Raw genomic sequence first — 26,695 nt, 5'->3', positions numbered from 1 at the left:
AATGATTTCCTACCATTCTACAACTCAGCATTCACCTTGATGTCCCCTCCAAACCTTCCTGAGCGCTGACACCACAGATCCTCTGTCCAGGCCCTGGAGGAGGCCGACAAGACTCATTCTGCTAAGTGGTATTTGTGCTATTCAGGAATGGTAAGCATTTCATTACCACTACTTATAAACAGAAATAAGCGAAGAACGGACAGAGCATACTGTTTTTTTGCTATCACGTCACATTACGTAACGACAGCAAACTTCTGCTTGGTTTCCTCTAAAAGTTACAAATTATAACTTTCTACATAGAGGGAAATTACACACTTAATTGCTGCACATGAAACTAAAAAAAAAGGCTTGGATAAACCTGACTTAGAGCTTTCATTTACAACATATGCCACATGCCAGCACTCAGGATCAATAATGTAAATGGAAAACATGACACACTTGGATAAACAACATTACATACTTCACACTAACCCAGAAAAAGCCTGACCTCACCTCCTCACAACCCACAAATGAATCACACGGATCACACCTGATGTGATGTAGTATAAACAGAAGAAATAATGATAGAAAACACATTTCACTATTTTCAAAACATCTTAATTTATACCAGCCGTTCTGTCTGGCAACAATACAAGAAATTTACTGCTGGGCCTTTTAGGTACACTGAAGCTTATTGGTAACTGTTACAATAAATCCTTGAGGGATTCTACCATATACACAGATGAAAGGGAGAGAGATCAGCTTTAGATGAAGATGGGATTCCTGTGGTGAGGCTCATTTTGCTATTGCCATTTCAGCTCAGCTTGTCTGCCGTGCCTCAGTGACCCGTGTCTTTCTAGGGTCATCCACAAAAAGTCAGTCATTTCCTCTATATCAACAAGGGGACTGTGTACATGTCATGAATTTCATGACGAAGATAGGTCTGTGCAGTATGTTGACTTTCTCACTATATAGATATTTTGACTCATAAATATTCGAAGAAGATGAAGTCAGAGCCATAGATGTTGGGACAGTGATTTATTTTTTCTGCGCAATTGCAACTAGACTTTCAGTTTTAATTCATGAGGTTTGGCAAAAATATTGCATTAAATGTTTAAGATTGAGTCTTTTTTTTTAAAAACTTGTTTTACACAGTCTTTCAATTCAAACAGCTAGTTGTTGTATTTGTAGCATTCCATACACGCCGCCAACAAGAAAGTTGCAGAGTGCCCTCTGGTTAACAACTATGCAACATCAACACTCATAACACAGTTGAAGGGTGTTTTTTCTAGCGCTTCTTTACTTTTTAAATTTTAATTTATTAGCCATTATCAGCCACCTGAAATACCCACACCACTAAATTAGCAAATAACTAATATCGGGCTCTACAGATGATTGATCAGACATTAAAAAACAACAAAAAAACACAACAACAACTACACAAAAAATCCATTCAAATATGTTGCTTAAAGCTTAATGCTCTTGGATTGTTTTCCATGGCCCGTTACTAATGTGTACTACTGTGATGCACCATCCTATCAGTTTGCAGCATCTGCCTAAATCTAAGAAGGCCGTATATTTCTATATGCTGCTTTTTTAGTCACATCATCAATAAACAACAATGCCCCAGTTTAACTGAGAGCTATACATGGCTATGCTATTATATTGCCTCCATCATTTTTAAACAGGCTAGTGTGTAAGCCTTCGCATTATGAGACACTATTTTCCTTTTCCATACTTTCCTTTTGCCATCATTTAGAACAAGTTAATCTTGGTTTCATCCATCAGTATAGGGGACACATTTTTCAGATGTTTACTAGCAAAGACTAAGCTGCCTGTGTATTTACTTAATGAAGATAGAATTGTAGACGTTTGCTAAAAGCCTAATAGGTATCACTAAGAAAGAGATTCAATGATCATCCACTTTTGTTGTCTTATTATTAAGACAAGATTATGAAGTTATCTGGACAATTTTTGTTGTTGTTAGTACTTTTTTTAAAGAATGGACCAAATTTTTTATTTTGCCCAATACTCAGGTTTTTTTTTTATTTTTTACTAATTCTATGACTGGTCTCATTTGCTTTAGTTATTCATCATGTCTTTGGATGACCTACTGAATGACTGTCCACACATAGGAGGCGACTAGCAGTAATGTAGGAGCTGAGACCTAGAAATCAACAGCATTCAACAATGTCAAGTGACTACAAGCAAAATAACCACTGGCGAAGCAAAGTAGGAATGTCATGAGTTTTCCTTTTCTCAACTTAGAAGCAAGCGATTGAAGCAACTACCGATGAGATCGAAGGATACAGCACTGCTACAATTTTATGACTGTCACTGACATTCCATCTTTTTAGGTCACAATACCGCTGCAAATCTCTTCCTGTCTTGACCCGAGTTCAATCAGTCATTCATTAATCCGTTTATTGTGTTAGTATACAGAAACAAAATTGCAGGACATCTGTCACTGTCCAAATACCTGACTGTAGGATGAGACAAGAGGTTTGTTTAGAGAAAGGAGTTTTGGGCCATATCACCCTGTTGTGGTTGGAGGCTAAACTAAATTCACACCACTGTAAATGAAACATCACATCTTTCAGGAAAGGTATGCATTGATCACTGAACTACATCTGATTAATTAATTAAAAACTACAATAAAGAAAAAAAGCCTGGAATATACACTATATGAAGTATTAGGCCACCTACACATTACACCTACAGGAGTCTTCATGGAATTTGCCTCTAAATAGGCATTATTATGGAGCTGGTCTTCTCTGAAGGCTTTCTGCAAGATTTTGGGGGGTGTCAGTGGAAAATTTTGCCCACATATCCAAAAGAATGTTCATGAGGGCAGACACTAATATTGGGTGAGATGGCCTGGGTCACAAATGCCATTCTATTTCAATCCAAAAGTGAACATGGCTTTGTGCAGGCCAGTCAAGTTCTCCCACACCCAAAACCATAAAACTGTTCTCACAAAGTTGGAAGGTGAAATTTGTCCAAAATGGTAAGCTGAAGTATTAAGACTTCCCATCACTGAAATCAAGAGGCCGAGGCAAACACCAGGAAAAAAAACCCATAGCTTGTATCCTTTCTCCACTGAACTTCCCAGCACAATGCAGACATGCAAGTAATGCTCTCCTAGCATTCACACGTCTCAATACTCAGACTATCGGGTAGAAACGCACGATTAGTAATTTCACTGAACACTTTTCCACTGCTCCAGAGTTGATTGGCAGCAGGGTTTGCACCACTCCATCCAATGCTTTGCATTGTGCTGGGTGATGCAATGTGAAGTTTGCAGATATTACAGCCATGGAAACCTGAAAAGTTCACAGTATACACAGTTTGGGTGCTGATGTTTGGAGTGATTTTGATGATGGCGACTTTTACACATTATGCACTTCAACCCTCTGTGACTAAGCTCAGTGACTTTACTTGATCAGACACTGTGGCAGAGTTGTGATAATTCTAAAATTCTTCTAATTTGCCGTAACACCAATTACAGTTGACTGTGGAATATCTAGGAGAGAAGAAATTTCACGAAATGACTTGTTGCAGCAGTTGCATTACAGTGCCACATTTCACTGAGCTCTTCAGAATAATCCATCCTTTCATAAATATTTCTAAAAGCAAACTGCATGGCTAGAGGCTTGAATTTACACACCTGCGGCCTGCCTCATGAAACACTGATGCACAACAGAGAAAAACTGAAGTACCTGCAAGCTTGTAATAACTCTTATAAATTACCATCAGGCATTGCGGTCAAAGAAAAAAAAAAAAAAACCCAACATTTTCTTATTGTACCTCTAATTAGCACTAAGTGATATACTTGCTATCTGATGTACTTTCCAGCTCGCTGTGAAGGCAGCAATTTCAATTTCTACAGGAGCTCAAAAAAAAAAAAAAAAAAAAAAAAAAAAGGATATAAAGCTACTATATGTGAATCCCAAATTAAATTTTAAAACAAAGGCAAACAATAGCTCCAATAACACCAATTACCCCTATTTGGACCATAGTCATTTAAATATACCCCATAGTCAAAAAAGTTTTTTTCCTCCCCCAAGAGATTTAAATATGCTCTAAAGCCGTAACACTTTAACGCAAAGACAGATAGGAATTAATTAGATACACACAAAAAATGAGAGCAAAGCATAAAGCAGCACAGACTAATTTCATAAAGGAGGACTTTGTTATATTTCAACCTAATTGGAAAAATCTTAATCCCATCCCCAAATAAGACTTGAAAATGAGGCGATCCACATAGTTCAGCATGTCCATTCATCAGTTACATGTTCCAGTTTTACAAAGCACAGGCTTGCTTTTCTAATTTAAAAATATAGGAATAAAAATAAGCATTTCAAAGAGCCTAACAGTGGACGTTAACAATGGGCAGTCAATGCAACAAAATACTGTATAAGACTTTCCTCACTGCTGTGACATCGCCACTCGCCGCCTTAAATACAAGACAACAACAGTCGTTTATTGCTTGATTTTATCGACTTACCCATTCAGCATTCTTCCTATCTGGCAGCCACATGAAAATGTAATAAAAATGATAATATGGACCCCTGGGGAAATTTTAGCATCAGTAGAAAAATCAAGCTTCTACTCCTAGAGACAACAGAGGGCAATGGGACATGACAAAAACACTTAAGATATTGGATTATGACCTACTGTGTAACAAGAGTGGCTTTGGAGCTATGGTGCCAACATTTGGATTTTATAGTGAGTCAATAATTATAATAAGGAATGTATTAGATCAAATCAATGTCATTAATTTAAGCACACTAAAACTCCTCTGGCAAAGCAGCGAAAATGATGAGATTTACTTTCCAACTCTTCTATTGATATTTCTGTTCAGAAACTGAGACGCAGCCACTCCCTTGGTCCAAAGATGTTTAACACACATATGTTAGGAACTGCAAATATTTCTAACCAGTATCCTATTCATGCATTACCATCTGGCTTCATTTTGTTTGGAATGTACAGGAAATGAAGACCCAGACCTGCCTGAGTCTGAATCATTTAAATCCTTTCAAGTCTTAGTGTGGCAAGTGTTAAAACCACTAACATTTCTAGAACTCTTAAGTAACCATTTAAAAAGCCTAATCATTACCAATACCATGGAAACATCAAAATAATCGCTGAGGGATCTAATACTATCCTCATTTAGCAGGAGTATGATATATTGGGGGTTGGCGGCCCCTTGGAAATCGCTGGTTGCTTGGGAAAAATATGAATTCTCAACTGAGTTAAATTGACTTTGAAGAGGTTCCACGTCAAAAACATCCTTATGATTGCGTTGATTGTTAGTAGATCACAGCAGTCACCCTGAGGTTTTGAGTTAAAGACGCTGACTTTTTAGCAAATATTTAAGAACTACTCGCCGAGTGGTAGTAAACGTGAAAAAGTGCAACGCAAATAAGAAACAAAGAATGCTCTGCTACCTTACCGTCGCAACCAACACATTTCCAGGTTGCAACCAGTTTCCCCAGGCAACTTATGAATATAGACTGGAGATAGCTTAATGTGCCCTGTCAGCATTTCATGTTGAAAAGTTAACACAACTTGAATTGTAGTCATGTTCTGCTACACAATACTTTACAGGTAAAGCAGCCATCATATTGAACCTCAACACCTTTTCAGTTGTAAATCTCTATCAGTAGACCAAACTTTATAATTGTGGGTCCAAAAGTCAACTTTTCAGAGTTTTAATCTATACTTTTTTTTTTTCTTTTTTTTTCTTTTAAAACGTCACCGTCCAAACTAGCCAACATTTCAATAACAATTTGACGAAAAGAAACACTGCTCAATTTACCTGTTCCCATGGTGCATTCTGGTATTGAAGGCCTCCTATTTTTAATTACCCAGCCAGACTTAATGCAAGATAAACATAATTAAGTCTAATTATCTGTAACAGAAAACAAGTAAAAAAAAGTTATCAGTTTGTTAAATCTGCTTTCTGAAGCAGACTCTATGTGAACGATCACGCAGACCAGACTAGCGTGCTTTAACCACAGCTCAATTGGCTAATTAGCATGCGTAACATGGGATTAATTAGCATGTTTCACAACCTATATTTATACATAAACTTTCTCTGCAAAACAGGAAGATGGAGCTATAACACCAGATACAGATGTTGGTGAGATATCTATTTTTACCCAAAGATGTTTTTAGTTTGTTTGTACTTAAATTTTAATGGCTAATCTTAATAAAAATGGAAGACATGTTCTTAAAGCTGACACTTTATTTACTTTATAGCTGAGTGGACTGCTACTTGAGATGGCTACCTCCCTGCTCTGTTTTTGAAGATCAGCTGTTACAGGTATATCGGGTCCATAATGCAAAATTTTAAACATTCATTAAAACACAAAAAAAAGCTTCAAAATAAAGCTGGTGAGGTAAAGATCTAGAATGAAAGAGCTAATATGTCACCTTCATCCACCACATTTTCAGATATACAGATGCTGTTACCCTCCAGTTCTATTCGCTGCCAATAAAAATGAACTGTATTCAGCAGATCTCTCATCACCTGCACTTGACTGTACATCACGTACTGCACATCATCTCACCAGCTGTGCCACTGTGTGTTCTGAATACTAGTGGACAGACAGAGGTAACTTTAATCAACAGCTTCTGCAGGAACTATGTGAACTACTCCAAGCCTGAGGCTACTTGGGTTACTCAGCTATTCACCGATTTAGCTTCATATGATTTATTAAAAAAAAAAAAAACAACAACAAAGAGCTGCTTACTAAGTCATGGAAATAACAGTCACAGGTACCCTCTGTAACAACAGACTCCTTAACTGCCCTGCACTGAACCATGCTACTGAGCGTGCGCCCTGTTGGCTCTAAAACACTAACATCTCCTTGTCAACATTTTCTCCTTTAAATACTTATAACATGAAGTTATATTATCATTATGTTTGCAATATTCATGTAGTGCAGCATGAGCGTTTGCCTCACCCTACACTGAATGCGCTGCTTATTTGGATTATCATGGCGTGTATCCACTCTTTTTAGTGGTTACACTTGCAGTGCATGTTCTACACAGTGCTGTGTGACTGACGGGCGAAACATGAAGCTGGCCTTTTGTTTTGGGATTGCTTTGTGTCTTTATGTTTAGGACCTAGAACAGTGCTGTCAAAATAAAGGTATTTCACAGATGTTTTTTGTAAAATGGGTAAGTAAAATATCTACATACTCCAGCCATAATAGCAAAAAGAAAAAAAATTAAAAATACTGATGCCATTTCCATGTTTATTTAAAGAATCCTGAGCACTTTCTAAACTGTGCATATTTAAAATGACTGTGCCCACCTCCATGTGAAAAAGAAAATACAGAAAACAAAACAGGTGGTATTTTTTTTTAACGTTAAAGGAGCAGCCCTCTGCAGCATGCATGCACCAATTACTCGCTGCCCTCATGCCTGCTGAGCACGCTTTTATTAATTATAGTGGAAGCAGGATCTGCTCTGCAAATGGTGTGCATGTGTTATTCTTCTGTTTGTGTCACTACTCTGTCAGTATAGATGTTTATGTCTGAATATCACAACTCTTAAAGAAATACTGCTGGTATAACCTCTGGTACTATACCTTTGTTATTAAGCATTGTTGTGTATTAAGCACATATATTATCCTTTTCAGCTACGCTGACAAAATGTCATTAGTGTAAAATACTGCTATTCTGTTAGCACCTATTATTAGAAAATACCAGAAGCAACCACCAAAGTAAATAAAGTTCTATAATTACATATAAGTATTTACATATAATTAATTAATTACATATAATTATCCATCTGATAATTTCTTAGCTGATGTTATCTAATGATAAACATTTTGACAATTTAAACAAAGAGTACATTGATGATTAACTATTTGCTTGCTGAAATGTGGCATTTGTGGTATTTGTGGCATCTTGGTTTATATTCATAGTGGGTTTTTTTCTTGAAAAGTATTAACTTTGTTCTGTCAGTAGGAAACGCCTGTTAAGTTCAGAATCTTAACAACCCCATTACTTAATTTCTTTTCTCAACGACGTCAGATTGTGTATTGCACGTCTGCTGTAACTCATTCAGTGCTTCCCTTTAGTTGGGTGGTCCACCCAGAGGTATTTGTGTTTGCACAAGTATATTCGGCAATTTATTGTATTAATCTCAGAATGCCGTCATCCGTGATCAGTTAACTAGCAGGAAATTCCCTTGCTTTTATTTTGCGAGCTCAGTCAATGCTAGTCAAGTTGCCCCAGGCCTTCCCAGCTTATATTTTTCCTTTTGTATCACTCGTTAGCCAAGGCGTGTTTGATTGTGGCAGTCCAGAATATCAACTCACACCAGCTTCTCCCTTTAGAGAATCTCATCTCGAGGTCATATGAACTTCCAACTCTACTGTCTTGGACTGCAGCTGTGATTGCTCTTATTCTGCTCTACAGGTCAATGCCAAACTGAAAAACAGCTCGAATCAGATTCTGCAATCCATCAAGAAGAGACTTCTGTGTTGTTATGCCAAACTTACTTAGGCTGCAGTGTCACGCCTTGTAATCTAGGATTGCGTCCATAGGTTAAGAGTATTATTAGAGAGGTAGCTGATTATATTGCTCGTGTATTTGTTACAAAAAGCTTGGCAGATAAAATCTTTGATGAGAAGAAACTTAGAAATAGTCCTCCTTAATAATTATAAACAATAAACTGCCCCCGCCCCCTCTTCACAACACCACAAACAGACTTTAAATCTGTTTGAAACACTGCATGGCTTACTTCAACATAATCTACTGCACCTGATCTATAGGAACAGCATAAGCTTTAATTCACACCTGTTAATAATAACAACAAATAATCACTGGTTATGCCTAAAGCTGAATGGTATTTTAATTTAATGTTGCAGCATACACTCAGTGGCCACTATTTTAGTTACACCTGTTCTATTGCTTGTTAACACTAATATCTAATTAGCCAATCACATGACAGCCATTCAATTAATTTATGATAGTAGACATGGTCAAGACAACTTGAGGCTCAAACCAAGCATTATAATTATGGTGATCTAAGGAACTGTGAACGCGGCAAATTTGGACTGGTCTGAATTTTTCAGAAATTAGTGATCAACTGGGATTTACACACAGGGCATCTTTGGGGTTTCCAGAGAATGGTCAGAAAAAGAACAAAAAAAAAAAAAAAAAAAAAAAAAAGAGCAAAAATGCTTGTTGATGTCAGGTCAGAGGAGAATGGCTAGACTGCTTCGAGATGATAGGAAGGCAAGAAAACTCAAATAAAGACTTGTTACAACCAAGAAATACAGAAGAGCATCTCTGAATGCACAAGATGTCTAAACTTAAAGCAGACAGGCGGAAGCAGAAGACCAGACTAGGCCCCACTCCTGTTAGACTAAGAACAGCAAACTGAGGCTGCAGTTTACACAGGCTGACCAAAATTAGACAACAGAGGATTGGAAAACGCTGCCTATTCTCACCTTCTTGGCACACTTAAGACCTATTACTACCAACTGAAACTTGGTTAAATACCACAGCGTATTTAGTAATGTTTAAATGACCATATTCATCCCTCTATTACCACATCTTCCTCTCATCATCCTATGGCAGCTTCCGGCCACAAAACTGATCTGAAACTGGTTTCTTGAACATGACGACAAGTTCACTGCACTCAAATGACCTCCACGGTCACCATATCTCAGTCCGGTAGAGCTTTAGGGTGTGGTGCAACGGATGCACAGCTGACAAATCTCAACATGGATGAAAATCACTAAGGACTGTTTCCAGCACCCTGTTGAATAACATAGAACTACTCTACAGTTTTCAGAGCTGTTCTACATAGAACAGCTCTGAAAACAAAACAAGATTCACACAAGTGCTAATAAATGTACCTAATAAAGTGTCCAGTGAGTGTAGTTTCCTTAGCAGTGTCATTTAAAGAAGGCAGTTATGTTTACTAACCCTTTCACTTTGGCCTCTGCTGAGCCAAACGTTTTCAGGAATGCATTTCTTTTTACAAGTTTCTAATAAGACCAGACAATGATAAGGGGGAAAACTGAGTGCTGCAGCATGCTTAGGACAGCTAAAGGGGGAAATATTTGTGGCAGCAGTGAGCAGATTTTAAATGCACGAGAATCAATAAAAAAGGTGGCTGCTGAAGCACAGTCTTTGCATAAGAGTGGAACACTTCACAACAGCAGTGATCTAAAGGTCTATATTCATTTGTAATACTGCACCTACCTGACCAAGAAGTATGAATATGGAGTCAAATCATTCAGTCTCAACTGACCTATTTTTGATTTTATTTTTTGCTGCAAAGGGGGTAAATAAATACTAAACAGCCATCAGCCAATTAACAAAGAAAGCAGGCATCAAATCCAGAAGCGTCAGTGGTTCAAATTAAGCACTGCGACAAGCATCTCCAGGCGCAGAAAAAAAAAAAAAAAAAAAAAAAAAAAACAGACCAGGAAGATGAGTGAAAAAGAGTAATCTCCCCGACATATTCCTAATAATCCACCTCCCCTGTGCCGCTCCCCTCGAGCTCACCCAATCATAAAGTGTCAACACTGACCTACAAAAAGGGACTCCTGTCAAGGCTTACATGCTTGAAAACATCAATCACGGCAGACAAAGAGGGTACATTGAATTATGCAGCATTAACCTTCGGGGCTTGCATATAAAGACCACAGATTTATTTATGCTTGTGTGTTAAGAGCCTCTGCACTGTTCCTTACAAAGTGCTGCCTGCCAAATTGATGAACCTGCACCTCAGCCCTCAGCTGGAGTCCAGCATCTTTGATTAATGAGTGCAAACTTGTGGAAAGGGCAAGAATAGGAGAGACAGGGTGAAAATGGGTGAAACACAAATATTATAAGACCCTGGTTGTTGTTTTTTTTCTCCACACTTGCTTTTAAAAGGCCATTGAAACAGAAACTGAAGATAAAACTATATATGCGTTTTTAAATCATATATAATACACCTAGTAGTCTAGGAAAAGAAATAAATTATACAAAAACTCACTCTGCGCCTTGCACTAATGTATATTGCTGATGGAAATTTAAGTGTGCTAAGCAGTTCTTTTAGACAACTTGTAATTAGGTGAATGATTGAGTTGAAAATCACGAGCTAAATTTGCCTTTGGAGCCCAGACAGCAAAGCCCTACAGTCTTCGTAGCACCCAAATGCCAAGTTGCTGACTCTATTGTTTTCTCTGTGTTAAAGGCTCATATTAGGAGCTTAACAACACTGCTCTGTGTGCAGAGCTCTTCAAGGGCATGTGAACTGAATAAATATGAGCCAAATGAGTGACCTTCTACCTGTGTTTTGATTCACTGGCAGTTACTGGATGCATGCATAACACATCAAGGCTGTGATCTGATTTATCTCGCTGCCTTGGCTACTGAAGCCATTTAAATGATGAACTTTAGCAGATCTAACGCTCGCTGCCATTTCACTGAGACTGTAAACGCGAAGGTCACATCCTTGTTTATTAATATCAATTATATCTGTGAAGGCAAATCTACTCAAGTGTGCGGCAAACAAAAGATGTGCAGTGACAGGATAAGCTCTATGGATTGCATTGAGGGGTTTTTGTTTGTTTGTTTTTTTAAAGAAGTGGAATAAATATTATCATGATAAAGTCTGAAGGGAAAGATCTGCAACAGTTGTTCATGTTTTCCTAAATTTCTGCTGTGATTGATGTGTAGTTTTTCCAGATAGGCTATATTTGTGTTTACTCACAAGAGGACACGATTTTCTGAATTAAAAGCAAGCTAAGTGTGTTTAAAAGTGTGCTGCAGGAAACAAATGGGGACAATGTTATAATGTCCTGATTTCTGCGATGGAAGTTAGGCCAAGTTGTTGTTTGTGCCACCCGATTTATAACATTCTGCAAGGTTAAAAAAAAAAAAAATCATAATAATAATTTAAATTAATTTAAAAATAAACAAAAACAAGCAAGAACTGAATTTCTATGACTTCCCACATATATGAAACTGTTTATTAAATGTCATTAACAAAAATCTAACTCACCTTAACTCCAAAAAAGCACTGTTTTAATCTCACTCAAAACAGGTAGTTTTTTCTTTTTCTAAGACTCATTTACTATCATTACTGTAATAAAGACACAGCGTCTAAATAGAGGGTGCTATTTTAATAGCCCAACATGGCGAATGTCTTGTGGTTAATATGAAAGCTGGCACAAAAATGGAGGGCATTGTCATAATCTCAAAGGTTACATTTCAGCGCAGACCACAGCTGCAGCGTTAGCTGTGCTTTTCCTTTTAAGAGGAAGAAACAAAAAAGGAAGACAAGAGGCGGAGAGCGAGCAGCCCGTCTGCCACATTAATGCAGAATCATTTATTATTAGCTAAACATTACGGAAGCTCATTTGTGTTATATCCAGCTGTTGGACAATTTCATGACACGCCACGAGCTTAAACCCACGACAAATACCACACAAGCGGGCAGTCAGACGTTACTTTTAAACATGACACACTCCTACAAGAAGCGTAAAGTGAGCTATAAATTTAATAGCTAACTTTCCAGTAACGTTTGCGGACTCGCGGTGAGCAACACCGCCGCCAGGTACTGAACATCACTGTTAGCATTAACCGCTTACCGAAGTCTTCTTTTTATACACAAGTTCCAGTGTAAACATGACAGCAGTTATATCCTTAACAAAGTTTACCGCAGCAGCGTTTATAACCGCTCTACATACTTTTAATACCAACTTTTTCATGTTTTTTTTTTTTTAACTCACCGAGCGGACACAGCTTCACTGAAGGCAAGTGTACGGTAAAAGGATGCTGCTGGTGAAGTTAGCTTAGCCATCCCAGACGAGCGAAAGAGTGAAATAATACATGACATGCGTGAACCTAACGAGCGAAGGTCGTCAACTCACCTGATTATCGTCTTGTATTCCTTAAAAAAAAGGAGAAGCGGAAAGGAAAAGGTGTTCATTTACGTCCCGGTCAGTTTAAGGGCTGTTGAAAGAGATGAGTGGCGAAGTGGTCAGTGATTGAGTCCGGCTGGTCGGTAACGCACTGCTGAACGTGTTGATCTCTGATCGCAGATTGAAGAGCCTCTCCTCCTGATTCACTCTCCGAGCAACTCGAGCGAAGTGACGTCAGCTCCAGGGTTCGGAGAGGCTACCATGCAAAGTTGTGTGGCATCGTAGTCTCTAAGATGGCAGCATTGCAAACATATACATCTAAACATTATGCAACACCAAGCTCAGTAAAGATCACATATCGTGGACCTTGAGCATCAGTATTAGCAAAGATACAAATTATAGTAATAAACAAATAAATACACATTCAAAGTAAGGTACCCAGTAAAACAGTTCATTTAAGGGGGTTGCAATTGCATCAATGCCAGTAGTTACATGTGCATCTTGTCAAACTTTCCAAAAGTCTGGACTCCTATAAAGAAAATATCAGCATACTATTGTTTTGATGGTTCCTGGAATAAAATGTATAGAAAAGCGATATTGTCATTCAATAAAGTGCTGCATTTGGTCAAGTATGTGGCCGTCTGCTCACATCTCAGTGCATTTAGGCTTGTTTAGACATGACTAAAAACATCCTGCAAGTTCAAACTGAGCATCATCACACGGTAGAAAGGTGATTTTAGTAACTTTGAACATGGCGTACAGGTTGGTGCCAGACGGGCTGGTCTGAGTATTTCAGAAACTGCTGATCTACTGGGATTTTCCCACACATCCATCTCTAAGGAGACTATTCACTGAGTGACAGTACCTCCATCTGCCTCTGTTTCTAGTTTTTCTGATCACAGCGCACAACTGGCAAAAGGAAACAAAGTGTTACACTCCCTAGAAAGAATGTAACTATAGGGAAATGTGCTGCTCATGTCTACTAGTACTGTAGATTAAGGTTATAAAAATAAGGATAAAACCATGTGATTTGAAATTCCAGCTTGTTTCACACACACGCACAAAATGGGTAGTTATCTTTTCGTTTGTTTGTTTATTAAAAAGAAAAAAAGAAGATACATTGTTTCAGTTTCTGTAAGCCTGGCCAAAAGCATGCTGGCATATGAGTTCCAGTTAAACACAATAATTAAGGCACAAAGGCATGTTTGAATTAAAGATGTAGAGAAACAAACCCCCTCATCAGCATTTGTAATCTATAACATGTTTCTTTACCTGTTCCACGTCCCTTGCGGCCATTGATTTTCCTCCTTTTAATTCTGCCATTATGCAGCTGTCACAGAAAGCACCAAATGGACAAACACGCTGAAAAGATTTTATACATTTGTCCTCCGAGCCACAGCATAGCTGGGCTTTTTACTTTTACAGCGACGATAAAGGAACGTCTTTTTCTGGCCACAGTCTTTCATATTATAAAATTAAAATGTCATCCTAATTGTTAAAATAAAAATCCCAGTCAGTGCCTGCGGTGCAAAGCAGCAAGCGGGGGGAAGGGCAAGTAGTCAGTCCCCTTTACAGAGTCTTGATTAGAAAGTATAATTAGATATCAAAGACGCAGCAAAGATGATGTCTCGAAAGATTGATAGAAAACAAGATGTGCGTTTGTTTTGTTCTTATTATTATCACTTCACAGAAAACACAGAATGCCCTCAAGACACAAGAATTGGACTCACTGCCACTGTTGTTTTTCTGTCATATTTAAATCATTTAAATTATGTCAGCGCACAATGTTGTGATCCTTTTCACAGCTAAGCCTTCCAGCACATACATTTGATTTAGCATATTGCACAGTGCGGGCTAAAGTGGGCTAAACCTGTACATTAATCTCTTAAGTTTGCAGCTATGTGTGTAAACTAAAGCTGCATTGTGATCATTTTCATTCATTTTTTTAACATTTAGTTTGGCTCTCACAACAAATCAAATCATAAGGTATGTGGTACTGCATGAAATTATAGTCTTTGCTTTTCTTCTGTTAATTGGAGCATGTTCCAGGATAGTAAATGGAGGAGAAACATGAGATGACCAGAATGAAGGACAAGAGAAACAGATGCTCTGTATACAGGCACCTTTCCCAGGAAGGACAGGCACATGAATAGAAAACGAGCACAGACAGAAATAACTGACATCCAACACAATCGTGAGAAAGAGACAAAAGGTTCAACCAAAACCCGTAAGGCAGGAAACGGCCTTAATGCATAAAGAGTCAGTGCTCCACTGTGTGTATTTGTATTACTAAGCCTATGAGCAAGTCATGAATTTCATTTCTGTTCCATATTGTATTGATACATAAGTTCACTCAGTGCATGATGCAGATATTTCTTGGCTTCAAGTGTTTTTCTGTCACATTACTGTATCGCGTATTTCATTCACACGTACAAGTGTTCATTTTAATTAATCATTCTGGGTTGACCTCTTCCTGCTCTGAGCAGTGGTGTGGCAGAAGTGTGAATTCAATTTGTTTCCTGTTGTAAGAGAGAAAATCAGACAGTGCTGCTTTTGTGATGAGAAAACAGAGCAGTATATGACAACAAAATATCTACAGTGTATCTAGAAAGATGGATTCTGAGGATATAGCAGTATGACTAAGCTAAGTTTGGAACTGGAACTGTAAAAATTAGATTAGTGATCAGTGATCCTACTGTAATAATTGTTTAAAAAAATTAAGACACTGATTCAGATCACATTTCCAGCTGAATCCTTGCATTATAGTTATATATCTAATAAATTATCTTATATTGCATGTTTTTAACTCACTACTTGATTGTAGGATAACTAATAAATATGAATATGGACATAGAGATATACAGGATTGTAACTTTGAAAGACCTGAGCTATAAATTTATGATGCTGTTTAACACTCCAGTAACACATCAAAACCATCACAACCAAACCATGACTATGCAGTTAATGCTGTCACATTGTTATCTAGTGCACTCATGTTATAGATTTGACACACCCTTCAATGTGGACTTACATATGTCGGTAAAGCCATTAAAAAACAAAATCACAGATTAAGTTCATTCTACTGACAAAATATGAATTATGCAATAGCTAAATACTTCACTGGACTGAAACAGTACATGGCCTCCCCTTGCTTTTGTAATAATGAACTAGTTCAGTATTCGATACCGGCTAGGATGTCGCCCAGATTAACAAGGTTTGTGTCAGGTGTTGAGGAACCAGGACACACTGATGAGAAGAGGGCTACTGGAACAAGGAGGCATAAGTGGGCAACAGACAAGAACAGGGCGTTGATGGAATGCTACTGGACAAGTAACCCCAGCAGAAGGGCTTACATGAAGAGGACTTGGGACCTACGGAATCTTCGATACCCAGCATCCAAACGGATGTCAAAATAACTAGTAGCTCAGTGTTCCAACATTCGGAAGAAGGAACTGCTTGATGAGGTACAACACAAATGCTACGGCAAGGGGGGGGGGGGGTGATACCATCACCCAGACCATGCAACCTCCCTGAATAGGATCCAGTAACTATGACATGGTCTCCAGTATGAAAAATGGGACAGCATGAGGAAGAAGCATTAAGAAACATGAGCATCTGGCTGCACAAATGAACCAGCTGCTAATGGACGGGAGGCTGAACTGAAGGCTGGACCAGTTTGATCCAACTACCAACCAATAGCCTGCCTCAGTACCACGTGGAAGCGAATAAGATACCTGAGTGGGGCACAGAAAGAAATTGGCAGGTAGATAGAGCACAAAAGGCAACATTGCAAACATTGAGGACAGCTAGAAGTACCTGTGAATCCTGCAGGCAAATGGGAACCATGAACAGGCCGCTAGGAAAGCTGCAAGCTTCAGAGGGTAAGGTAAGTCCCGAGGACTCAGCTGAATGGAAAAAACAAGATCCAGTGATCAGCTGGGATAATGAAGAGGAGGAGACATGTCAATGGCTTGTATGTCCTCCAAAAGGTGTCAACACCACCAACAAATGCAGAAGAGCATCTCTGAACACACAACATGTTGATGTAGCCACTGATGTAATATAAGGAAACTTTGGATACAGTTTGCGGAAGCTGACTAACATTGGGCAACAGAAGATTGGAAAAATGTTGCCTGTTCTGAGAATTCTTGATTTCTGCTGCAATATTTGGGTATTAAGTTGACAATTTAACATAAAAAAACCCTGAAGCCATTGATCCATCCTATTCCATAACAGACTTTAGGCTGATAGTGGTGTAATGGTGTGGGGGATATTTTCTTGGCACAAACTGAGACCTTTAGTACCAACTGAACATGGTTTAAAGCTTACCCCAGTAGTTTTGCTGACCATTCAGTCCATTTATAACTACTGTGTATATCTGCTTCCAGCAGCATAATGAAAAATGATTTCTTCAGCATGACAATAAGGTCCTTGTACTCAAATGGCCTCCACAGTCACCAGATCTCAATCCAGTAGAGCACCTTTGGTTTGTGGTTGAATAGATGATTCTCATTCTGGACGTGCAGTCTATAAATCTGCAGCAACTGTGTGATACTATAATGTCAATATGAATCAAAATGTCTGAGGAATGTTTCCATCACCTCTTTGAATCTGCCACAAAGAGTTAGGGCAGTTCATAAAGCAAAAGTAGGTCCTGCCTGATACTAGCAAGGTGTACGTAATAAAGTGTCCAGTGAGTTTTTTTTAATTAAAATGTATTCAGATTTAACATTTATTAAATTAATAATCCTTTAATTTCTCAGTGTTTTGTTACTACAACAGTTTGAAATCAAGAAGCACACATAACCTGTGCTGAACAATACTTTATTCTAATAGAAATCATAAGAGACATGCTAGAAATCATTCTTATTAATTACTAACACAAGCTGTTTAAAACTAATTGTTTTCTATATTTCTAGACCTTTTTTTTTTTTAGTTTGTGGAAGAAAAGTTCTATTTCCCGTGACCGTAGACTCAAGATACATTTGTTCCACTATCCCACCTTGTGGCCAAATCTAGAAATTACCTCGACTGCCAGGAAGAAAAGAAAAGGTGTTTACAAAGATTCTCTATCAATGTGCTGCATCAGTAAATGCTGGTTCACAACTGCTTTTAATCATTCATTGTAAAATGTTAAAAAAACATATCAAGAACATGTACTTGCCCAGCAAAGAGGCATCCGTTGACAATTTCTGAAGAAACTTTGATGGATTGCAGGCTTCTTGGAAATCTGAAATTAGATGTGCATGAAAGTGAAGGATATCCTGCTGACTTCTTTCAATTCTGTTTCATCTCAGCTTCACACTAAAATGTCAACAGAACCGATGGACTCTTACAGGGACAGACACCCTTCAGCTGACAGTGATTAAGAATGATTTTCACAGACTCTGATTTTGGTAGTCCAGGTCATTCTTCCAGTCTAATTTATGCAGTGACATGTAGATATTATATATCTAGCATAAATGGGAAATATAAGACAGACTAGAAAGTATTCCTATTTTCTGAAATGGCATTGCTAAAAAAAAAAGCAATAGGGTTACTTGTTGCATACTATTAAAAATCATACCAAATTAATCTTATATATTATGCATTAGTGCTTTAAAATGTGCTGTGTATTTGAGTGGACTTTTCCATATTCCCCTGATTACCCATTATTACAAACACAAAATATGGTTTTAATAAATTTGTGCAAATTTATTGGAGAAAACAAAACCAGCATCATACAAAGGTTCCTGCCATTCTTCTGCAATATACTCATTCCATATTCACATCATGCTTTAATCCCCTATAATCATTCACATTCGGTTTTCTTCTAGAAATTCTAATAGTAAGATTGTCTTTTCCACAGGGCAGCAAGTAAACATTTAATCCCACAGTCTTTTAACCCTTTAAACTATAAAGTGTGATACCCATTGAAATCCTGGAATGAATTAACAGTTTAAATATTTACTGGCTGTATAGTCGGGACAGAAAGGATTCCATGTGCTTTCCATAAACGAGAAACAGCAGAGGTAAACAAATATAAAAGCATTCTCATAAAGTTACCTTAAAGTCTTATAAAGTTACAGTCATTTTTATTTTTGTGGATTTTTGTTCACCTAAATTGCAACATCATTGTGCATGAAATAACAAGGTGGCTCCTCATGCTTTCTTGTTTGGAGGAAGCAATTAAAAGAGTCCTCTAACTATTGGAAGAAATACTGGACTTTTTTTTTTTAAAGGCAAGTTTAAGCTTTTTATTTGTTATATTCCGGTATGGCTCATACGGAGCTCTGTTAACACTTAAATATATAAAACGTAACCCTGACCGGGTTACAAGGTTGTCTTAGCTTTGGCTTGAAGATTACAGGAGTTTAATTACAGCCTATCTTACACTGTAGAGTTTGAATAATCTGAACAATTACAACAGAGTCAAGGTATTCAAAAAAAAGAAAACATTATTGATTGCATTTTTTAAAAACAAAACAAAACACATGAGATGCATATATCTCTTGTGTATAAAGTGGCAAAAATCCCCCCAAAAACTTGTTAATATCCCTTCTTGTTCACCCTCAAGTTTGTGGGACTCCAAACCAAGCTGAATTAACTCTGTAACAAAACTTCCTGCATGCACACAAAACACGTGAAAGTCACACTCCTCATATAACCTTGCACACCACTTAAGGAAGCCATTAGTGCATTTGTTTCAATATGCAAAATAGGAACAGCTATTGACCATTCTGTAGTGTCTGACGTGTAACCTGACGTTAACGCCCAGTGGTAGCTGAGGAAAATGCACCAATCAGAGATATTTACAAATGATCTGTTGTTAGTGCAGGTGACTAAAAAGCATGTAGATGTAAAAGAGAAATGCTTAGCATCACATTTCTCCCAAACACACATTATTCTGAGTCATGCCACTGACATGCGTTAATCCCAAACTGCTTGAGTAACAATTTTAAGAGTGGACTTCTCATTGAATGGGAAGAAAAGAAAAAGAAAAAACAGCCACCCATGGGGAAGGGTTTGGTGTTTCTTATTTAGGAAGAGAGAGAACGTGCTCCTATGGTGTGCTATCAGTCTCCTCAGCCTCCACCAGGCACGACTGGTCTGTGTCAGGGACTCGGAACGGAGGGTGGTACTCGAATGCCGTGACGATGCCGGAGCCAAAGTTGTGCTTCTGGTGCAGAAACCAAACAACAGCTGAGACTCCCACGATAGCCACCACGCTGAGAATGACGAGGGCAGAGAGCACTGCGCTAGGTTCTGAGGGAGACGATTAACAATATAAGGGAGGTCACAATTAGTACCAAAAACCACAGGAATAAGCACAGAAACCGTGAGGAAATAAAGCTCAAAGGTTGACTTACTCCGCTTGGCTTTCTCTTTATCTGAAAAGCAAATAAAGACAGAAAACACAATGTGAGGCACCAATCGCAGCCCTGTTTTCTGAAGTGACAGATTGAAATTCCAGTGCAACATAAAGAAAAAGAAAAGAAATCTCACCCTGGGCGGCTTCACAGATTACCCCATTCTCCAGGTCATCACTGCAACTGACAATTTCCCACTTTCCTGTGTTTGTGTGCAGAGCTGCACATTTATCCATGGGCGCGAGATCTGACGTCAAAGAGCCATCCTCCCAGTTAGAGAAAGTCACCGCGTTGTCGTGAAGCCAGGTCATGTTTTGAGCTGACCAGACACATGAATTGTTATTTCACATATTTAGAGGTTTTAGGGCAACTATAGTTAAAGAGTATATTTTCATTAAGCTTCAGCATTCCTCTAGCATTCACAGACAGACACAGAAGTGATGTCCATCTTTTTGCCCTTAGTTTCTCAGTTTTCCACCTAGTGACCTCCAAACAACGCTGTTAATTAGTTATGAAGCTAGCCGAAAGGTTTTCATGAAACTTACTGTTTGAGTCGTAATACATTCCAAGCCACACGATGACCGGCGGGCTGTTTTTCCACACTTCGGGGCTATAGTCGATGACAAATTTATTCTCCTCCTCACTCTGGATCGTCAAAAGTTCTAGGAAAACAATCACAGTAAATATGAACGCGTAATCACACGCGTTGATAATGCAGTCGATTTGACTTCTTGTTTTTAAACACAGGAAACATTTGAACGTAACATGGCTCGGTCATCTACCGAAGCCTTTGCAGTGAGTTTTTGCATCTTCAAAGCTGTAGCTTTTGATTTTGTCTTCGTCTCCGTGGACAAAGTAGTAACATCTGTCCTTAAAGGGCACCCAGGTTCGTCCATCTGCAGGGCAGCCTGAAAGAAACAATGGAGAGCCACCCTGAGACCTACAGTTCAGGACAATTTAAACCAACACTGTCGATGAAGTGTGTCGGAGAAGTGCCCCAAGTTTGTAGGGTTAAAACTACCCGAGGTTCTGGATCTTCTTTAGCGTTCTTTGCCAGGACTTCACTAATGCAGCCCACTGTGTGGTGTACACAGCCAGACTTAGATTAGTTGACCGACTAACCTCAGTCTTCATGATATTCCACTTTGTGTCACTGTCATGAATCATCACGTGACCTATACTCCAGCAAACCTCTGTTTTCAATCTGTTGCTCCTGTCTGCAGTGAAATCAATGAATGCCAGGGTGACACGCTATTGCTAGCATTACATGTTCCACCACGTTTGATGCTGCTTTACAACTTTCATCTGTTCACCATTTTGATGCCATTTGTTTGGTCTTACGCACTACAACTTTTTTTTCAAGGTTTTGAGAGCAACAACCTCACATTTTTGCTTTTGTGCATCTCAAACCATTTGCATCTAGTGCAGAGCCTCTGAGGATTGTGGTTATGAATATGACTGAAAAGGAAACATGTACTTCTATCTCCTTGCTGTTCAGTCACAAAAAGCCTTGGGCCTTTCCACAGATTCCTAAGCAGGGGTGGGCAATTAATTTACCCAAGGGGTCATGTGAGAAACTGGGCCCCCTGGGTAAATTAATTACCCACCTCTGCTATAAACACACTAATGCTTTACTTGAGTCTGATTATTATCCTGCAGTGAGAGACAACTTCACCTCAATGAAAATGACAATCTATTCTAAGCCACACGGGCTCCTCTTTGTCCATGTGGCTTAGAATAGATTGCTATAGATGTCAAACAGTCATTTAGGTGCCAGGTGTCCAATTACTTTTGGGTATTCCGCTTAAAGAAAAGTGCAAGAAAGCACAATTGTTTTGGCATCGTGATAACCTAATCAAACTAAAACTGAGGCCTGTAAAGCTATGTCCATTATTTCATTTCAAACCGATGCCCTTAAAGCACATTAATGAGAACAAAAATGGGAAATCAGCAGTCAAATTCATAAAACTTGAGACGCTTTGCGTCATAACCCAGTTGGTTGCTTCCAACTTGTGACCACAGTTCCTCTTTTATTAGTGTCTCTATTCTGTGGCTGGCAAATGGTGGCATGATTTTATTTATCAATTTATTTTTGGAAATAAGTTTATGTGCTAATATGGAGTTCTAGTACAGCATAGGCGCAAAAACTTGTTGTGTTTTCACTTCAAATCTGCCGTGATTAGCCGCCCTGAGGCGAAATACAAAGAATGCTAATGCAGTAAGCACTCAGACAAGGTTAAAAAAAAAAGAGGTGAAGCCCTGATTCTTTCTTTTAAAGAGCCTTTGGAAACAAACGACAGGCGTGCACTTTCACTCGGATACGTGCACGTACGCAGTGTGCTAACGTTGGTTCGCAAGTTACGTGATACAAGCAAAATACAGTGTCGACATTCAGGAAAGTTGGTTAGGTAACATTAATAAATGTATTTACATTTCTACCCGCAGTCTAAAAACACGAACCCCTCCAAACCCAAAGTAAACACACGCCAGAGAGCGCAAATAACGCAGGCCTACGCACTGTTCAACCCAGCGGTGTAACGACGGACAAACCATAGCATGCCTTTAAAACATATCGCTTCCTTTTAGCTTAGAGCTGAGGTTCAGTTTTAAGACCTTACCTCCCGTCAAAGCCAGGTGAACACACAGCACGAAGACACACCACAACAACGAGCGGTGACTTTTCTTCAGCGACTCCATGTCTGAAATCTTGTAGCACCAAACTTGTTTTCTGACTGTTGCTCGGTCCAGTCAGCCGCAGCGTGAGCGAAATCCCACCCACCACCCACCCACAGCAAAAGCACAGCACGCGAGTCACAGCACGGCCTGAACACGAGTAAACACCGCGGTTATCAGTGGGAGATGGTGAAAGCAGCATTTATTTGGGGTCGTTATTGCTGATTTCAATGGCTTGAACAACGCGGAGAACGATATAAATATAATCTCCTGTGCATTGTAATTACAAAATACGGCACGTCGGCAATTAATGCAAACGGATGCAAATTAATGGAAAAGTTTCATCTTCCGTGCTTCTGTTAATATAATTCGTTTGTGTTGTCACAAACAAGTGCAGTCCACTCGGAAGAGCTTTTGCAGCACGATTTGCACATACTAGCCTTTAGATGGCGCTGTAGGTCCAGTTTCCACAACCGTTTGGGCAATGTACTGCTATCGCTTCTCACAAACATACGATAAAAGGGTCTCTCTGAGTTAACATTGCTGTAATTCTAGACTTCCCTTACTCATTTTGCTGATGTGGTGAAGTATTTCAGATAATGTTGTTAATTACTGTATTCAGATTGTCCTTTGAAAAAGGATAATTAGTAATTATTAGTAACAGTAACCCACCATGTGACAAAATGTGTCAAAATGTAAATGTCAAAAGGTTGTTGGTTCCTATTTTACATACTTTTATTTTAATTATCAGCTCACATATAGGCAAAGGTGCATTTATTCAGACATTCTTATCGATTTGTTGTCCCCTCCCTGCATCTGAAAATTTGCTTACTGCTTAGAAACTGTTTATATCATGCTTATTATGCTTATTCCTTTGTATTTAACCACTTAGTAACCAGATTCAATTAAATATAAATATTTTTTTAATTAATTTTTTAAATGGTTAATTGTATATTTAATTGCATGTTTCAAAACTGAGACGAATTCGTCACCATTATTTTGTCAAAAGCAAAACAAAACAAGTTTTTGAAGATGGAGCCTTTGCAATTGTTTTATGTAAACATGAACAATTCACTGTCTGTCTGTCCTCTTAAAGAGGTTTAAATTAATTTCCTAGTAAATTTAACATCCTAGTCCCTCCAGATATACACATATAAAATTGTATTGTATTTAATTTTTTTAATAAGTGGTTTCGTTTCATAAGTATTTGTACTGTTAACTTCAGAACTTTCTGTGTGATACCTATTACACTTGTTTATCACAGGGTTCACTGATCCATGGCTTTTTAAAAATATAACACACACACACACACACACTATATGGTTCCACTCTTCTTGCAATTTGAACACCCTGAGCTGGTATAAGAAAACAATGCACTGCATCAAAATGGGTATGAATATAGGATGCCTCCAATGTAAGCAAAGGAGGGAGTGGATATGAGGGCCTCATTTAGGCAAAGAGTGGTTGTTGTTCGGGGGTAAAACAAGGTTTCAACTCCATTGCTTGTAGGCGCATGTGGCAAAAACACAGACAGCTGGAGCGTGAGTTTTGCTCCTCGTCTGGAGCCGGTGGCTTCCCGTAGGGTGGCTCAGCACTCTGCAGGAGACTGCGGGGACCCATCTGCCATGGCAAGGCCTGCTCACAGACAGTCACATCCAAGCTTCTAGAGCGCCCCAGTGCACCCACTCACCCCGTCCAGGCCATGCATGTTGTCAGAAATACCATGTGACAGAGTTAATATCTTTCCTACCAGGTCCTCACCTTCTGGGCTCAAAGCATAGCAATTCATAAATATTGGTAGACCATCTCAACAAGAAGCCTATTGTCTTCCTCTTATATTAGTGTCAGAAAGTCAGAGCTTCAGTTTAGCCTGGATATTTAATATAATAAAAAAACTGAACTGTCTTATAGTTACCTTAAGGTAAAAATACAGGATATATTTCATATTACACCACATCTTGGAGGCCTAAATGATCACTTCTGATGCATGACTTTTTTATATATATAGTCCAAGACATAATATTTTGAGCCAGCTGCATGAGATAATAATGTCTCATTAATTCAGTGAGTGGCTATCTGAAAGACTGATTAATGTGGAAGGAAGGAGATGTGCATGGTCACATTACTTGAGTGTGTTTTCTGGGAGAAAACTGACAGCAAAGTGACCTTTATCAGCTGCTGTGTTGACGGGGGAACTAAACAGATGTTCGTTTTCTTGCATTTTGTGCATGCGTGTTTTTTTAATTTTATATGGCTGCTGAAAAATGTCAATCCACCAATAATTTCTAAATGACTATAAAGATAATTTTAGGATATTTATGCATATGCTTCTTTTGGCATGTATATTTTTTTGTTTGCCAATTTGAGCTAGATTTTCTTTTCTTTTTTTTTTTCCAAGCTGTCTGAGAAAAGGTAACTCGTTAACGCATATATATTTTCCAAATTCTAATAAGGCCAATTTCCTTATAAAACCTCAATTGGAAGTGAGAGACTAAGTGAGAGACGCTTTGGATTTCAGCCCTCTGAAGCTGCAGCCAAGCTCCAATAACAACCATCATATTAAAATTTATTGTTTGACCGTTTTAAAAAAAATATTGTGCTGGCAAAACGCACAAATTACGTATTTTACATAATTAACTAATGCAAGGTTACCAACCAGTAAACTCAATTAAGATTTGTATTCAAGATTCACCATAAAAGAATAAAATATGATCAGGTCTCCTTGGAAATAATGAGGCAGAGTAAAAGTAGATTTCTTTTTTAATCCAAAAAAAGTCAAAGAAATTAACAGAATAAAATTTGGGCAACAATCTACTAGGGTGGAAAAACAAAAGGAAGTTTGGGGCTTAACAAACACGATAAAACAGCACAATAAAACAGAAATAAAGAGGAGAGATCCCTTAAACTGTACAAACAAGTTAAGTCTGGCAATTGTGGCACAAGTTAAAAAAAAACAACATGTAACTCATATAGCTCTAGAAAATCTCTTATTACCTAAAGCCGTCTGTACAAAAATCTTCATAAATTAGAACTTTTTTCATATAACTTAATGTCTGTTCACTACGGTGGTTGCTTATACGAGCAATTTTTTATTGATGCACCTCTTCGACTCTTGACCCAGATACTATGGCACTTGGTTCAGACACCGCTAGCAGCATTAACCTCACAGGACAGTATTACTCGTCAGTCTCAGGCATTACACAAGAATCTCAAGTAGAATTGGCCCTTTGTATCTGTTGCACAACCTAGCTAACTACAGAGGAAATGCTGCTCTTTGTAGATTCAACACAAAGTTTGTATAAACGAGCACAGATTGAGTGAACACCACAAAAGCAGTGATAATCTGAAAAGCCTTTACATTTGCCTGTGGAATCTGCTGCCAAAAAGGCTATGAAACTGAGTGAGTGAACGCAAGTAGAGCTGTCCCCAATAGTGATTATGTTATTCCATCATAATAAGATAAAAAAAAAAAAAGAAACAGGTTTGAGGAAAATCAAAAAGTATTTAAAAAAAAAACAAACAAAACAAAAAAAAAACCCTAAAGGGAAACAGCTGTTTCCTTTCAGGCTGACAGGCTCCTGAGTGTGGGATTTGGTCTGGAAGGACGGGCTGGACCTGCTAACCCGGCCTAATACAGAGGAGAAAGAAAACTGAGGTAGATAACTGCTCTGACTGACAACCAGGTCGAATCACAGGCTTACTAGAGGACACCTTAGTTAAAATGGTTCAATCAACTATTTAACAAATTGCCACTTATTTTTAAAGCACTATTTCATATCAGATTGCTTCTGTAGAACTCCATCAGTTT

The 26,695-nt window shown here is 38.4% G+C and overlaps 2 protein-coding genes across 9 annotated transcripts in view; both read right to left on the bottom strand.

Moving 5' to 3' along the window:
• LOC120731273 (bromodomain adjacent to zinc finger domain protein 2B) overlaps positions 1-13,118 on the bottom strand; it is a 49,629-nt gene extending 36,511 nt beyond the window's left edge. For 5 of the 8 annotated variants that reach the window (XM_040028218.1, XM_040028222.1, XM_040028223.1 and 2 more), the window contains exons 1-2: positions 12,875-13,118; positions 5,801-5,893 (exon numbers count right to left, since the gene is read on the bottom strand). In XM_040028218.1, the coding sequence (XP_039884152.1) occupies positions 5,801-5,810 (10 nt within the window). In that variant the 5' untranslated portion in view covers positions 5,811-5,893; positions 12,875-13,118. Of the gene's footprint in view, positions 1-5,800; positions 5,894-12,733; positions 12,848-12,874 lie in introns of those variants that run through there. The other 3 variants (XM_040028221.1, XM_040028219.1, XM_040028220.1) reach the window with 2 other exon arrangements.
• Positions 13,119-18,535: 5,417 nt separating this feature from the next.
• cd302 (CD302 molecule) lies at positions 18,536-22,980 on the bottom strand. Its single transcript, XM_040028217.1, has 6 exons — positions 22,833-22,980; positions 20,997-21,122; positions 20,760-20,876; positions 20,351-20,533; positions 20,215-20,235; positions 18,536-20,110 (listed from the first exon to the last, which is right to left on the bottom strand). Exons 1-6 carry the CDS (start codon positions 22,909-22,911, stop codon positions 19,908-19,910), a joined length of 729 nt encoding a protein of 242 aa, XP_039884151.1. The 5' UTR covers positions 22,912-22,980; the 3' UTR covers positions 18,536-19,907.
• Between the last annotated feature and the right edge of the window lie 3,715 nt (positions 22,981-26,695).

Source organism: Simochromis diagramma, unplaced genomic scaffold (genome assembly GCF_900408965.1).
Source record: "Simochromis diagramma unplaced genomic scaffold, fSimDia1.1 OVJJ01000343.1, whole genome shotgun sequence".
NCBI classification, from domain to species: domain Eukaryota; kingdom Metazoa; phylum Chordata; class Actinopteri; order Cichliformes; family Cichlidae; genus Simochromis; species Simochromis diagramma.
Note: the sequence above shows the minus strand (reverse complement) of the source record. Positions and strands in the feature narration are given on the sequence as shown.

What these genes read in the sequence shown, in the direction of transcription:
- cd302 (XM_040028217.1), bottom strand. Translation starts at nt 22,911, where the DNA reads ATGGAGTCGCTGAAGAAAAGTCACCGCTCGTTGTTGTGGTGTGTCTTC. An exon ending in TCACCTGGCTTTGACGGGAG is followed by an intron (nt 21,123 to 22,832) that starts GTAAGGTCTTAA and finishes TGTTTCTTTCAG; the next exon opens with GCTGCCCTGCAGATGGACGA. An exon ending in AATCTGTGAAGCCGCCCAGG is followed by an intron (nt 20,236 to 20,350) that starts GTGAGATTTCTT and finishes TTTGCTTTTCAG; the next exon opens with ATAAAGAGAAAGCCAAGCGG.